Genomic DNA, 17,003 nt, shown 5'->3' with positions numbered 1-17,003 from the left:
GAGAGAGTCTAGGATGCCAGAATAGCTCAGAGAAAGGCAAGAAGAGATATAGGGAAGATTAAAATAGTTTGAGATTGAGGGAAAAGTCCAGGTGGTGAAGACTAAGAAGAAGAAATGAAAGAAGAGAAAGAGTAATAGAGGGAGGAGAGGGTTTGGGGAGGGGTTGGTGATCCTCTTATAGCCAATGAAGAACAAGAAAGGAGGATTTCAGGGAGGGTGATGTGCTCAGTCCTGAAGTCACAGCTCACCGTTTCAGCATTCACAGAGGAGGACAGGAGAGGATCAATTTTACCAACAAAACCGCACAGAGAATACTTCCACACTGTCAGGACTTCTCATTTAGAAGAATGACAGAGAAGAGGACTCTGCCTGAGAAGGCCTAAGTAAATCTTCAATCTGTCTTTCCAGGGGAGCCTCATATTGAGAGGGCAAGGTGGATACATGCATTGGAGTAAACCAGAGTTACAGACACCTAAAACCAGCTCACCTGTATGTAGTGGGGAAGGAAAGAGAAGTAGGGAAGAGCTACGGAGTGCCTGCCTAATTGCATGTTCCTAGGTCCAGACAGAAACATGCCCCTCTCTTCCAAGATCAATTATTCATACGCATAAGGTTTCCTGTGTGTTACGGGCAGAACGAGGCGGGCTGTGGTGGCTCAGCTCCAAACTGTGGCACAGTGCGCTGAGAGACAAGAGCTGAAGGAGCAGAAAACAGGGAGACAAGACAGATAGAGGACACCGGGAGATTGTGTGACAATTGGAGATCAAAGGTCGAAGCAGCAGAGGAGAATAATCTGAGGAGGAAACAGTGTTTGTCGGTGTGAGGAGAATGAAGGCTCTACAGAAGAATCAGGGACGCACTGACCAGATGTTGGGAGCCATGGCTGATGTGCTTACGTCCGTGGCTATGCCCAATCAACAGTGGGTGAGTTGTTCATCTGGCTCCATTGAGCTCTGTTTGTGTATTTACTGGCTGTTTATCGGAAAACATAATGCCACAAATCCAAAAGGAAAGAAAAGAACATATGGATGTATTTTTCTGTGCTTGTGGAGCATGATGTCCCGCTTATCTCTGGCCTACATCACTGCATACCAAGTTTATTTTGTGTCATTGCTATAACTTAGTCTTAAACCTAAAATGGTCAAGGCACAAAAGCATAAATAGAGAGAGAGAGAGAGAGAGAGAGAGGGATGGATAGAGGGAGATTGCTAGTCTCTGTTCAGTGCTTGGGAGGAATCTTGGATGTCTCCGAGGAAGAGGAAGCAGAGTAGTAGTGATTAAACCGTCTGACTCATGCAGGTCTAAAGCTTCACTGCAACCCTGCAAATTCATTGTCCTCCTTCCTTCCCTTCATCTGTCTCCACCTCTCTTCTCTCTACTTTTAGAGGCGTCCGCATGCTGGTTGTGACACAGCATCTGGTAATTCAGACATACAGAGTTCATAGTACAGCAAAAGGTCCAGTGGGTTTGTTTATCTTGATAAATCATTTCCGCCATGGCAGATAACGGTAAAAACCATAGCAATGATTATAATCTGCCTCCATCCCCTGCAGAGGAGTGATAACTGCGCTTGCCTCTGTTTAACCTGTCGTCTGGTGCTGATGGGTTTTAAATAAAGATTGAAACTGCGGTCTGAGAAGCAGTTCTTATCCAAGCTCTGTGGCAAAAGTTGGACCTCAACAATTTCCATTGCATTCTTGTTCAGTGCGTAATGGAGACAGTGATGAAAAAGATGCAGGAAATTGTGGAAAAATATAGCTGCTGGTATAATGTTTTGTGGCGATGTGACCGTAAGCACTCTGTACAATCTTGCCATCACTTCCTCCTTGAGAGCAGTGCTCCGCAGCTGACAAAGGCATCTCTGTGTGTAGCTCTCAGAGGGTGGTGAGGCGGACCTCCCATCAAGCGAGGAGGAAAAGGGGCCTGTCCAGGTCCAGTGGGAGCCAGAGGGGCTGGACTGGGAGCAGCAGGCCATCACAGAAAACCCAGAGCGGAGAGAAAGAACAGGTAAGACCTGAAAGAGCTGCACTGAGCGTGACAGACCATTTTGTGACCCCAAACCCACAATGCAAGTCCAAACACTGGCCCTCACCAAACCAGTCAGAGCTTACAGACTCACCGAAACACAAACGTCCGGGCTCAGCTTTGATTCTTTCTGTGGAAGGTCTCAGATTTCGGTGCAGTGACTTCTAAAGGATCCTGCTCAGCCACTTAATCACTCAGTGAGAGACTACTGGCTACAATCTGTGTTGCTGTTTACATATATACAGTGATGGTTTCTTCATTCATGATTTATGACTATACACAGGCTTGAATTTGCAAGTGTGTACGTGCCATGTGAGCTACTGCTCAGGTCTCTGCTTTCGGCTCAGCCTGTTGCGTGCATGTTAGCCATATGTGAACACAGGATCAAAACAGGCTTGAGTCCCATCTGCCATATCTGATGGTGGTCATTAGGCAGTAATAACTTCAGGGAAAGTATCAGATTGGAGTTGCCCGAGTGTTGGCGGTTTATTCCTATGAAACCCCACCCCATCCTCTATTAGCACTGATAGCAGTAAATTACCATGCTGTAATGTACCATACATAAGTACTTGAGAGAGAGAAAGAGGTTTTTTGTGTAAGTGTGTACACATGCAATGCTTTCCAGATGCGGCAAGAAAACACGTTCAGCTGCTTCCTTTCCTCTTCTGCCCCAACACTGTTGGTTGCACTAAGGGTTTGCATGCTTTTCCATTTTCCTTGAGTGAAATGGAACAAAAGGAGCTTTGTAGCTGGTTCTGTGTTTGGCTTAGAGGGAGTATGTGTGTGTATATATATATGGGAGGTTGGGTGGTGTGTACCATGTGGCTGGACCACTTACTTTTGTGCAGAACAGTACATGGCGCACAGAGAAGGTGTGCGTGAGGTGAGGGTAGTGGGGCCAGAGGAAGCTGTCAGCGATCCTTATCTGTAATGGTCTTACATGGATAGGGTGTGCTGCTGAGGTTAATGCTGCCAAATATTGTTTTAGCACACAACTCATGGCTCAGAAAAGCAAAAAAGGTAAAGAAATGCGTTTAGGGCGATGTGGAAGGATGATTACCCCAAGGCAGATTGTTCATTTTAGACCCAGACAAGCTCCTTTGCTCAATTGTTTTTGCATAGCCCAATTTCCTGCGGATGGGAAATTGGATGGAAAATCAATGAAACACAAGGCAGAAAAACATCTGAACTGCAACAACAAGACACAGACTATGCCAAAGCCCAGAGTAGGTTATTTAGCAGCTCTCCATATATATTGTCCATATCGAGACAAAATCACGGTTCATGGTTTTACTGTGTAAATGAACAACTTTTATTTTATCAGAATCTGTTGCAGCGTACTTGAGTGCATATTCAGTCATTTTTGAGAATGAAATATTTAAAAAACAGTACAGCCATTTTTTATGCAAATTTTTTTTTAAAAATGTGTTTTTAAGTTTTTTTTTTTTTTTTTTTTTTACAGTTTTCAATAAATTTTGAGCATTTTATCAATAATAGATCTTAAATAGTTTTTGCAATATCATTTTTGTTTGTATCGTCTACCTGTAACCCACAGATGTCAATGCAAAGGACAAAAAGTTTTGTGTTCACAAAACCCTGAATTTTTATGGTTTGTAATCTTGACATAATGACATATGTGCCCCTATATACTTATAAAACTGACACACCATACAATCATAATGTCATAATGCCAATCAACAGGCTTTGCAGCCTAGAACTTACTCACCAAACTTACTTGTTAAAAGATTAATGAGATTTTTTTGACATTTTTTATGATTTGTATAATTCCGTTTTATGATTCAAACAGTTTTTTTTAAAATGAACCCATTTCCTGTAATATTTTAATGTAACATACTTTAAGCTTCAACACATGTGCAAGGGTTGCTATATAGAAATATTTTGATCATCATTATTATGATTAACATAAAAGTAATAATTAAAGTGTTCAGTCAAACATGTAGAACAGAAGACATATGATTAGATTTGGTCATGGTTTGACTGGCAGAGGTCATAGTGTTGTTTCCATCTCTTGCTGTGTCTGTGGAGGAGAAGGGAAAGAGGAGAGGCTTCTACTTTCTTTAAAGATGTGCTTCATGGGGCCATAAGGGCCATCTGTTCTGTGTTAGAAACAAAACGCCTGCTAGTGGCTTCACAGGAATCACAAGACAGTGCCAACCTCCACGAATTCAGATTCAGATTCAGATTTTTTTTAATTCATCCCGTTTCTCCATCCCAGCTTACTTTGCTCCTCTTTCCTCTTCTTGCTTTTCTGTATTTTTTCCAAAGGAGAGAAGTGAATCGTATTACATTGCGACTTTGTTTCCCTCTTATCCACTTTTCCCTCTCTTCTCTTCCCTTTTCTTCTCCAATCCCTTTTTTTTTTATCTTGTCTCTCATCCTCCTCAAAGCCATGTCTTCTGCAGGGGTATTTTAAACCTGGCAACTTATCCAAGTACACAAAGCTGCTGATCATATTTCTCTCCAATCTTATCAGTTTTTCTCTGTTTCATGACTCCTCAGACTCCCAGCCATATAGCTCATAGTCTAACTCTCCCCAGGCAGTGTGTGTTCTGTAACACCGATCAGTGATGGATGGCCATGTGTGTCCACGCACTCTGCATTTTATGATGTTGTCTTTTTCAAGGTGAAATGCTTGAAGCCACATCAACAGGAAAATGCACTGAACCAGTAACACTAGCAGTGTTGCATTCGACCCACAACTGCCTGCACATACTCTTCATGTGAGCATGTGTCTCTGAACGAGCTCATACGTGACTTAAAAACACATGCATATTATTAGTTCTGAGAAAGACAAAGTTATGGCAATGAAATGTGATATCTAGGGAATGTGATATTCTGTAAGATATACAGAGGTAATAATGAAAATTTATGGGACCATAATATGAAGAACACTTACATAATATTCTCTACACCCCAATTCTTCTGTGTAGCACACAAGAATACTATTTTTATAGCATTAAAACTGGATGTTTTTAGAACTGATTTTCCCCATTTTATACCATTTAAATCCTGAAATAATTAAAGGATTCCCAATTTAAAATACTAGAGATCAAAACAAGAGCCTAGAGAGAGCTTGTGGAGAGATTAAAAAATTCTTATGCCACTTTGTCTCCTGATTAAAAGTGGAACCATTGAAAACATGATTATGTTCAGAAGACTTGCGCACCCAGTTTGGTACTCAGCAACTCATTTAGTACAAATTTAATAACATCTTTCACCATACTCATAAGTGGATGTGAGGTAAACTATGCAGAAAATGCATGCCCTTGTCCATATTGGGTTTTGTAAGAGGCTGGGAGATTGTGCCATCCAAGGAGAAGTGGTGATCCCAAAGGACCCTGGGACTGAACTGTGTGTGTGACCTTAAATGGGCAGAGATCAACCTGAAGCTGCTTCATATAGTATTGCAAGGACCAGAGATTAAACAGCATTATTTCATACAGATGGATGGTGTAATTATGTGCGTGAGTATGTTTACACAATCATGATATCTCACCCACTTAAATGCAGAAGAGCTGCACTGTATTTCAGACCCTTACATCCTATGGAAATTGCATTTGCACTACAAATCATCAGGGTTCTTATGTGTACAGTATGATGGCAAGATTGATTGATATTCCATATCTGCTTTGGAATAAATCAAGTTTCCTTATTGTTTTTGCAAACAATGAACAAAGACCAGCCCCAATTCTGTTATCTGCACCTTTGACCTATAGATCAGACCCTTTCTGACAAGCCCTCATGTTGAATGGTGACCATTAACCTCACTTATATGTGAATTAATGAATTTAACCTGCCTTGAATTGGCAACTTTGATCAAGGTCTGAAGCTGGCTGTTATAAATTTGAGGTAGGAAGGTGCAGGTCAGTCAGGTTACTCAGGCACCTCACAGGTCACCGGTCCACAGCAAAGCTGGCATTTACACCCCAGACTGACCTGGAAGGGAGGAGGCAGCTGGCGCACGACCTCACAGGGACACGTATGTGCACTGAAACATGCATCCACACACATTAAAGGACTCCCAAATGCACCACGTACACTCTTAACCAAAATCAATTATACACGCTGAACAGTGTAGCAGGAACACCATTTCCAAATCTCTTTTTCCAACAGAAAATCTCCTTCCCATGACAATAAAATGGCTGGTCTCAGTAATTATTAATCAAAGATAAAGCAGAAGTGCCTCTCTATGTGTGGTCCCTTGGTTTGCCTTCGTTTAATTAACATTTTCTCCTTTGGGTGGCATTTTAGCTGAGGCTTAAGCCTTGAACACAGTCAGCAGCAGCCTCAGAGCCTCAGTGCTAGCATGCTGCATCTAGAGCAAGGTTCAGATAGCAGCTCCAGAGAGATAAAGAGAGGGAGGGCAGCTGTGGGGTCAGGTAGAGGAGGAAAACTCTAACAGCCTCCAGTTTAAGTAATAACACCACAGTTTGTTGGAGGAAGAAGATCTGGATATGGAATAGTTGGAGTTTGCCTAGGAGTATGTGTTTGTGTGAATGTGTGGGTGTACAAGGTGTGGTTTGGTGTGTACGCTTATAATTGTGGGTGGTAGGTGAGTATCTTGGAAGTTTTGAGAAACAAGTCTCCGCCGGTGGTGTAACCTCCCCACTGTGGAGTGCAGAGCTCCTGCTGCCTGAGAGCTGCACTGCATGATGAGGTACAACAGTGGGAGGAACCGAGTGGTACTAGTGGTGAAGTGCGCACGCTCACACATGCATCCACACACATCCATCTGTCTCCCTGGTGTATGCCAGCAGTGTAGTTTAGTGTAATTAGACAAAAACAGCAGCTCTCTGCAGACTGGCAGGACAGAAGAGAAGGGAACAAGACAGTTTACTCTGTGACTTCTACTCCATAATGGGATTTAAGCCAAAAAACAAAAACCTCCCACTCACACTGAATTGTCCACAATGCCAGTTTGCCTTAATTGGCGCTCAGCTTAGAGATGCAGGGAGGAAGAAAGAGAGAGAGAGAGAGAGGAACTAAGGGAGAAAAAGTGGGGGAGAAGGAGGAAGAAAAATGAAATCTAAGTGAGCATATTTTGGCAGGATTTCAGCTGGCTGATGGGGTGAGGAGAGGCTAATGTCAGTGGGGGGTGGGAGTGTGGGGAGGTTGTTGGGGAAAACACTGCAAATACGCAACTGCATCTCTGCTAAACCGACACTTGCTGTAGCTATTAGTGTGCATGCTTGTGTCATATGAATTCTGTCTTTTTGCCTGTTATTCCTGTAGCTTAATTCGAGTGTGTGTACACAATTCTGGACACTATAAATAAGTGTGTTGTGTTTGCTTTGTTAATCTGTATTCTAATAATGTCACCACAGAAGAAGCACATTAGGAAATTGTGTGCATTTAAATGAGCTGATTTACATTCATAAATCATGTTCATGATTCCAGCCTGAACTCGTGTCCTAAACTGCATAGAGAGGAGAGACGATACATTCTCCCTGCCTGGCCAACCTGGCTCTGATAAAAACACGCAGTATCTACTAGCGTGCTAATCTTTAGGCCTTTAAAAAGAGTCCAGCGTGAACATTCATGCATAGATTTGATTCATCCTTTATCACTGTAGCCGTCCTCTCTCTCCCTCTCTCCACAACTGCACAGGCACACATGTTCAGATGAAACATCTTTGACCTGTGTGTGTGTGTGTCTCGTGTGGGAGATAGAGAGAGGAAAGGAGTGGGGAAGCGAAGGAGAGAGATAAAAGGAGAGAGATGAATGGGTGTTAATGCACGCCTCACCTCACATCCACCACTCCTCCCTTCAAGCCAGGGGAGGAACATTTTTTCCATATTTCTGCTAACATTCGGGGCTTTGTACATGTCTCCTTGGCCAATTTTGTTGGTCATTTATTCAAAGGTTTCATTCCATATTGAGAAAGTAAGACTGTAGTTGTTGAATGTCAGGGTTGATACTTGTTTCAGGGTTGAAATAAGGCTCTCAGTCGCAAAAATCAGCATTCAATATACTAATTGTATGTCAGATTTTGCCATTATGTGTATTATGATAATATCAGAGCATTATTTTATATTCATAACATTTGTGATACTGTTATTGCAGACAATATCGATATATCAAAGTACAAGAAGCAGCACTGGTGAACCAACACTTCCACTATAATCAACCCTGTGCAACAAGTACAAATGCCCCCTACTGGGTGCCTTGCAGAAACACATTCTGTCTGGCAGTTTCTAACTTAAGAGCACATGAAAAGATTCCCCTGCATTCACTTCATGAATTTTGAATGCATCTCAGGAGCAATGCATTCTTTATTATCTCTCCGCTGTGTTTGTGTAGACTGATAGTGCAGGCGGTGTTCGCTCAATTTGTAATGCTTTGCCCCCGGATTCTTGTCTTGGTGTCTTTGTTTCATCTTGCTTCTTTTAAACCCTCTGTGCTGCTGTCAAATCCATTGTTTCTCAGCCTGGCTTTGAATTGTGCTCCTATGCTTAGACGGTGTTTGGCAGCCATATCAGCATCAGACAAGTGGAGACATTCAGCAGCGCTGTTCAATATTCCTCCGGTGAATTGCCCCTTCAATCACAGTCGCTTAAAGCATCCATTTTAAGCAAAGAAAGGGAGAGATGGAGGGAGGCCGGGAGGCATAGAGGGGGAGGATTGTGATCTATCTGTATCTGTGCAGTGTGAGTGTTATATGTGGCAAACCAGTGTGCTGTCTGAGCCTGAGAATAGATGATATATCTGTCATTGTGGGATTTCTCTCTCTAGTGCAGAACATTCTTATTCTCTTACACATTATTGCTTTAGTTTGCTCTGTATGTTTGTGAGTGAGGAAAAAGAAACAGAGAGTTGGTGTGAGAAAGAGCAAGCAGAGTCTAATGCAACTGTGTGTGTGCATGTGTGTACTCTTCTTGTGTGGCTAATGGGTGAGGCAGCCAGGCTTCTCTGTTTGCTCTGTCCCCTGAAGACAACAGGAACATCCTGACAGCAGTCTGCCACCGCCCTGTCATTGTGAAAAGATGAATGCTGGAGAGACAGCCATGCCAACCGCTGAAGCTCTTGACAGTGCACCTCAGGGGTGTGCACGCTCGTTTGTACGCGTGCATGTTGGTTCAGTGCCAACCCATACTCAGCCTTCTCTTGTTTCGATGCCCCCGAAGAGGATGTCCCCAAAGAGTGCTGTGATGCTGCTCGTCTTTGTTGCAGTAATCAGGTGGTAATTTCCACATAGTCAGATTGTAGCCCGTGTGAGGGGAGCATAGCGTGATGTGCGCTGCAAAAGTGGGATGAGCTTGCATTCTGACTCATAACCTCAAAAGCTTCCGGCCTAAGAAATACTGTTTGTTGGTCAGAAAATAAACGATTGGGTCCCAGAACATGCAGTATCTTACAATAGCGTTATCACCAGCCTTTTTCATTTTCCTTCCGCTGTCGTTTACATCTTGAGTTGTTTCCTCAGATAAGCCTGCCCCACCAATTGACATTTCAAGAGACTCTGATTTGATCTGTAAGGAAAGCTGATGAGTCATAATTTTGTGCTGATTGAGTTTAATGTGCCCTGATGTAAAGCACACGACTAAATATGATGCCCTTAGTGTGCCCCATTATGTTGGCAATTACACAACTTGTGCAGCTTCCAGGTTCATCAAATTGATTCACATGAGAAAACAAGAAACTATTAAAAAAAAGGCAACATAATCATGATCATGATGATGAGCGCTTTAAACAGACTGGCAGATTGTGTGTTTGCGTGTGGGCTACAGAACACACATAACCCCTCTATAAGATATGCACACTCATGTCTAGTACCAGACATAAATTTCCATGTATGCACTGTCTGATAATGTGAGCACTCATTCAGTCACAGACATTGAGTGTACAGTACACCGAGGAAAGGTGCTGATGAGTGAAACTTTTGGAAACACACTTGTTTGCTGTTGTGGTTGGGTGATATGATGATATACACTCCGTGATGATAGAAATGTGAGATTTTGCTATTCTATGTATAACATTATCACAGTGATGGATTTACAGGATTTTTGCATCAGTATGATGAAGAACCTTGATTTATGTATTTCACATGATAAGCCAACAACAAACATTATGTTATTTTGTTTGTAAATGTTTAAATTAAATTGTTACGACATCATATCAGTAATACAATACTGTGATATGCCCACACCTAGATGAAAGGATGAATATCAGCCTCATCTTTGTGTCTATAGTTAAAGGGATTAGTTTAGCTCAAAGACTTAGATTTGCTGAGCTTTTCTTTAGCCCTTAGATTTCTTTGGTTAGACTGTCTGACTACAATGAATTGTCAGGCTAAATGACACACACACACACACACACTCACAAAGAATGCCATTGCCATGATTGTGAAATTTGAGACCGCCTGCCCGCTCTATGGAAACACAAAGAAAAAAAAGCTCACTATGCTGGCCCCGACTATCATAAATGATCAAAAGAAGTCAATATTGGAGCTGTCCCAGCCAGGAAAGCCCACTGTTGCGATCCATGAAGTGAACACACACATTCTTAAACTGTCAGAAAGTATGACACACTCACAAACATGGTGATGACGCTGTGATCGCCTTACTGGAAAATACATGACACCTCCAACCTAACATGGCCTCTCTCTCTCTGTAAATAGCATTATGTATCATTACAGACCTGGGTGTTACTATTTCCAGGGTCAGCTCGGAGTGGACACTAGAGAGCGTGGCATTTCATCTGGTCTCGGAGTTGGATATCTAAGAGCCCCTGTAAGCATTACCTATGCCAAAATGAAACTCAACCATGTAGAAAAGAGGATAAGAGACAAGACAGGGACAGCAGACAAGAGAGGAAAGAGAAGGGAGCAAAGGAAAAACAGCTGAGAGGGAGGGAGAGGGGGGCAGATGAGAGAAAGAGAGGACAGGAAGAAAGAAAATTAGGGGAGTGGGAACCTTATCCTGGAATAGCCAGCAACTAGAGCCGCAGACTCCACCCTTCTCACCCCTCCCCTTACTCTCTCTCTCTTTCTCTTTCTCTCTCTCTCTCTCCCTTGCTATCTCTCTCCCTCTCTCTCTCTCTCTCTACGAAGCAGTCTCCCAGTCTGTCATTTGACCAGGCAGTTCACAGAGGCGAGAGCTCAGCACCAAAAAGAAAACAGAGTGAGAAAAAGAGCGATAGAGAGACATAGGGAAGGGAGCACAGTCAACATAAACGATAAGCTCGCTGGAATGTTTCCTTGACTGTTTATCACCAGCTGAAAACCTGTGAGTGTGGATTTCTTCTCGGCTTTTGTGGGCTCCTTCTCTTCTTCTCTGTCTGGATGTGGGCTTTTTAACTCTTGTCTGCAGTCAACTGAGGAGGAGGCTCAACTGACACCTTTTTGGGGATTAAAACTTTGAGGCTGCTGCTTGTGTGAGGGTGAGAGAGGTACAGTAAGAGAGACAGAGAAGAGAGTGAGGAGAGAAAGAGAGAAAGAGAGAGAGAGAGAGAAAGAGAGAGAGAGAGTGCCGGGCCATGCCCACCTCTGCTCATGGTCCAGCAGCATGAAAGGGGGCCACCATCACCATCGCCACCACCGAGGCTGTGGCTGCCAACACTTGTTTCGTAAAGTCCTGGCCAAGTGTGGCTGCTGCTATGCCCGAGTCAGAGGTCAGTGTTACTCACAAAAACACACACACTTAAACAGCAAACACACCTAAAAAAAGTTGATTTTCATTGAGTATGTCATTGCCACTCTAAGTTTTCTTGCCATTGGGTTGGTACCGGAAAAATGGCTCTGAGACTCTGTTTTTTTTAGTTTTTTTGTGTGTGTGTGCATTTTATTGATCATGCTGAACTGAAGTCATAACTCTCCTCTCCTCTCCTCTCCTCTCCTCTCCTCTCCTCTCCTCTCCTCTCCTCTCCTCTTCTCTCCTCTCGTCTCCTCTCCTCTCCTCTCCTCCGCTCTCCTCTCCTCTCCTCCCCTCTCCTCTCCTCTCCTTTCCTCTCCTTTCCTCTCCTCTCCTCCCCTCCCTTTTCCTCTCCTTTCCTCCACACTTACTCAGATGTCCACCTACCTCTCTTATCTCTCCTGCCATTCCTATGAGCGTATGCTAATGGTTTAAGTGTAAGCCCCAATCCTCTCGCCTGCTCTCTCCGCCTCCAGCTAAAGCAACAGATGTGTGTCACATACACATCTGAGCAGGCGAAAGAAAAAAAAAAACTCTTCCTACAGATCACTGCACAGTGAGGAACAGGAAGGAGGACATGCATCACACATTCTTCCATTAAAAAACTGAGCAGGAAAGAGAGAGAAAGGCTGTCTGTGTGCATATGGGGTTTGGAAAGGGACTGTCCTGGTCGTGATGAGTGTGTTTCAGTTGGGTATGTGCAGCACGTGGATGGATGAAACACACAGGGGGACTGAGCCACTCTGAAACATTCCACTACCCAAAACAGTGAGAGCTGAACAAAACAGCAGTAATCCCTCTCTCTCTCTCTCTCTCCCTCTCTCTCTCTCTCTGTCTCTCTCTCTCTCTCCCTCCAACTCTCCTGTTTGTTATAATGAAGTGCAACAGGAATAGCAGCAGTCCATTAGAATAGTGTGGTTGAGTAAAAGCAGCGGGTGGCATAATATGTAATAACAACAGAGCTGGTGCACACTCGCAGTCATTCACAGCCTGTGCCATTTGTTTAGAGTTTATACAAAACTCAGACCTCACTGTATGATATGACATATAGATAGGAGAAGGAAAATCTCTTTCTATGTGTTTGTCTCTTGTTTCTCTCTCTCTCTCTCTCTTTGTCCCTGTCACTGTCTTGTGCACACACATGACCTCTGCCACTGTGGCTCGGAGGAAAGTTAAAACAACAGTGGTGTCTAATGGCAATATACGCTGCAATGCCTCACTGCGTGTTTGTTCCCTTTTACAAGCCTACATCAAAGGGATAAACAGTCGGACCTACCCACCGAAGCGATGCACACAGGGGGGCTCATGAAGTAGGCTTTCGTATTATTGGCCAGTGTTCTTGGATACATACCTCAGATTCCTTCAGTTTAATCTCTTATGTAATGGATATTCTCCTTTTCCATAGCCTGCAGCTCCCTGCTGCACCTCCACCATGTTATCATAGCAAATACGCGCACACTTAGATCATAATATATAAACATGTGGGGGATTGGAGGAATGAAACATTTCAGGCTATTAAAAGAAATCTCAATAAACATACAGTACAATAAGAGGCTGTTTTTGGTTCCAACATGGGAAGATGAGATGTTTTATATTTTATAGTCAGAAGTCAGAAGGAGAAACATAAGCGCTCTACCCCCTCTGGAGAAGCCACATTATAAAACTACAGCAGTCTCTTAGAGTAACTTAACTATGAATGTGATGCTGTGTGCTCTATTAAATACAGCCCCTCATATAGCATGTTAAGTACATTTCTATGTTGCTACCTCTAGTTGGCCCCTGCTAATATGTTGACGTCCATCTACTGTAAAGAAGCTTCTATAATTAACATAACGTCAGTGGGAAAATGGCTGGTTGTTTTGGACAGGGCTTTTTAAAATAGCACTTCCTCTTTATCTCCTTTTTATCGTGTTGTTGCAACTCTGCTCCTTTTTCTGACACATTTGACTTTTTACTGTATCTTTCTGTGTCAGGATTATGACAACGTTGCACAATGGGAGCACAGGCTTAGATGACATTCAGGACCTGATGTTTCTGTTGTGGTGTTTACAGGAAAAACACTGAACAATGTGGGGCTGGGTCCTTAGCACCTCTAGTGGTCCCAAGATATTGTTCTGAGCTTTTTTTATGAAACACTAGCTGAAGTACTGCATTCTTTGAATGGTTTGATGTGAGCAGGTTCCTAACCTGACTCTGATATCAACAGAAAGCAAAGAATTTCCTCTTTTTTTTCCTCTTTCCATTTTTTATCTTGGTGACAGGCTGTCCTGGTCTGTTGTATGGGACAAAACGGCAATGCATCAACACCATTCATCGATTTAAAAAAAGACACTTCACTGTCACAAGAGGAAATTATAGTGTACTGCATGATTCATTCCCTACTTAGGCATAATAACACTTGTACGCTGGATGATGAGACACATTACAGTATGCCATCATGTCACACCATGCGTATCCCCATGCAGGGTATGTCTTCAGTCACATGCAGACACACACTCGATGCTCACATGTAGCAATCAGTGAAAAAATGGCTAATTTTGAAGTAATTTCAGCTGCTGTCACTCAGACTAAATGACTTTCCAAAGATGATCATCAGTCTCACTTCCAACCCATTCACTTTTATGCAGAAAGGGGGCTGCAGTATGACAGAAAAACAAGTGACTCAATGACTTTCTGCGGCCTTATACTGACAATCATAGCCCACATTTTTCACTTCTTAATGAATATACAATGGAACAGGAGCACAAGCAGCAAATATTAATGTGTGAAGGTGTGTGTTGTAGGTTTTTATTATAGGACTGACAAGCACCAGAGGGCATGAAAAATAGAGTTAGGGGAAATATATGACAATATATAAACATGAGCCTTCAGCCCATGCAGTGCAGGGGAGGGAGGGATTATTGATCTGAACAGTACTCAACATGATAGAGAAGGCCACAGAGATGGACAGGTGGAGAGATGGGTATAATGAAAGAGAAAAGCATGTATCATTCTAGCTCTGATCTTAACACTGCTCTGCATGGCACATTAGCAGATTGGCTGCCAGGGGGCCATTAGTGAGGGCTGCTTCCCAGCAAAGACCATTGACAAATCATTTAAAAATAGATGGTGTGCCATTGTCTGATATTGTATGCAGTCAGTTGCCTTTATAGCCCAGAGGGATAAAATGCAACATGTGGATTTACCAAATCAGATCTGATAGCAGAGTTGTGTTTTGAGAAGTGATTTTCATGTGTGAGGGAAAGGTAATATCAGAGCAGACAGCAAGACACTGAACAAATGAGTGTTCTCTCCATTTCGAGGATCAAATTCTGACTTATAACCAAAGGAAGGAATTCACATAAAAAAAGCCTGTACAGACTCCCAGTGATGACACGGACGATTTTTTCCTTATGCTTACATGGTCATGTAAGCATGATATAAAGCTCTGCATTCAAAGCCAACACAACCTTTTTCTACATTGCATCTTTAACATGGCACAGCCTCCCACACACCTAATGGCATTTGGGATGCACCCTGAGGTAAATCTTACATACACAAATGCAGGCTACCAGAGAGACAGAGAAAACAAAAAAGATAAGGATGAATATCTTTTACAATATGTTTTGAATATAATAGGATTTATTTTTGCAAGTTTGCATCACATTGTAACTGAACTGGCTCTTATATGTCCATTTGAAAAAGCATTTACACTTCTGTCTCTGAAATGTGGTCTAAAAAATATAAAACCTGAATGTGTCATAGAAAATATATTTATTTATTTATTTTGATTTACTCAAATAATTCAAATTGGTTTGGCTTACATTTGCAACAGTTTAAAATGCATTTGAAAGAGGAGTTTGAATCAGAAAAACATCAACATGCTGATAAAGATAGTAACAGGGTTGCCTCCTTTCACTCTCTCTCTTTCACTTTCTCTCTGTTCTCATACACACACACGTATATACAGATATCTCCAGTTTTTTGGATGTGTCCTTTTCTCAACATGTCCCTGACCTGCTCTGTTTCCCCACTGAGTCAGCATGCAGCTGTACCTGTGTCTGGGACTTTAGGTTAAAGATGACTTAGCTGTAGCTGTAGCAACAATAAAAACAACAACTTTTCCATCTGTGGACTCAAAATATCTGTCTCTCCCTGCATAACTATCGATGCCTCTACTTCTATCACTTTATGTCTCCTTTTTCCTTCACTTTTCCTTTATGTTCCTCTAAAGAAGTAAAAGGAACACATTGTGCATCTATATGTGTTCCCTGTGCATCGGTGTGTGTGTGTATTTATGTGTTGGGGGCTGTTGTTGACTCATGCATGCAGTGAGTTAGGACAAGGATCCCCCCTAGCAATGACACACATATACATACAGTATATTTACATGGTTGAATGGCAAAGACAGAGAGAACCATACACATACACAGAAAAGCGTAAAAAAAAAGAAAAGAGAAAGGACATTTTTGATTCACAAAAGAAGAATAAATGGAACTATAACTGCCTTACACTCAAATGCTTGTGTGTGTGTGTGTATGTGTGTGTGTGTGTGCGTGAATGTCTGTATCCACCATATAGCCAACTCTCATCCAAAGACACATACATATGGTAGTTTCAAGTCAGTTTTATAGCTCTAAATTATACATTTGCATTACAAGGCTTTGAGGCAAATGTGCATCATTTGTATAATTGACAACATACTGCATTTAACTGTCCTTTACAAACACTGTATATACAAGAAATGGACAGAATAACAGAAACATCTACAACACAACCCAATAGAATAAACAGTACATATGTGTACATTACATGTACATTTTTTGTGGAGACTACAGTACCAGTCAAAAATTGGGACACACTTTCTCATCAAATGAATGGGAAAGTGTGTCTGAACTATTGATTTGTACTGTATGTCAGAGAGCTGTTGATTCAACTTGAGATTGTGAAATTTATGAAATTAGAGAATCATTATTGATTCAACAATTATTTTGACATTTAATAGATTTTTTGTTTGGTCTATAAAATGTCAGAAAATGGTGAAAATGACCATCAAAATCTCCTAAAGCTCAAGGTGACGTCATCATGCTTGTTTTGTCCTACCAACAGATTAATCTATCATCAGAATAGAGGCTGCTTATTTTTCTGTTGACTGACTAATTATTTCAGCTCTATATCCAATTGCCTAAAGTGTTCCTGTTATTTTGTCCAAGCCATGTACTTTTCAGCTCTTTGGCAATGTTCAGCTTCAACACATGGCTCATTTGCTGCAGTTTCCAGACAATTTAAAACAAAATACTTAGTCATTGTAGGGGAATTATTTTGATGCACTTGCCCCCCCCCCTCCTC

The 17,003-nt window shown here is 42.1% G+C and overlaps 1 protein-coding gene across 3 annotated transcripts in view; it reads left to right on the top strand.

Moving 5' to 3' along the window:
- The first annotated feature begins 246 nt into the window (after positions 1-246).
- Positions 247-17,003, top strand: part of arhgef25a (Rho guanine nucleotide exchange factor (GEF) 25a) — a 43,781-nt gene continuing 27,024 nt past the window's right edge. For 2 of the 3 annotated variants that reach the window (XM_067592203.1, XM_067592202.1), the window contains exons 1-2: positions 247-924; positions 1,872-2,007. In XM_067592203.1, the coding sequence (XP_067448304.1) occupies positions 829-924; positions 1,872-2,007 (232 nt within the window). In that variant the 5' untranslated portion in view covers positions 247-828. Of the gene's footprint in view, positions 925-1,871; positions 2,008-10,852; positions 11,656-17,003 lie in introns of those variants that run through there. The other variant, XM_067592205.1, reaches the window with a different exon arrangement.

Source organism: Thunnus thynnus, chromosome 6 (genome assembly GCF_963924715.1).
Source record: "Thunnus thynnus chromosome 6, fThuThy2.1, whole genome shotgun sequence".
In the NCBI taxonomy this organism is placed as follows: domain Eukaryota; kingdom Metazoa; phylum Chordata; class Actinopteri; order Scombriformes; family Scombridae; genus Thunnus; species Thunnus thynnus.
Note: the sequence above shows the minus strand (reverse complement) of the source record. Positions and strands in the feature narration are given on the sequence as shown.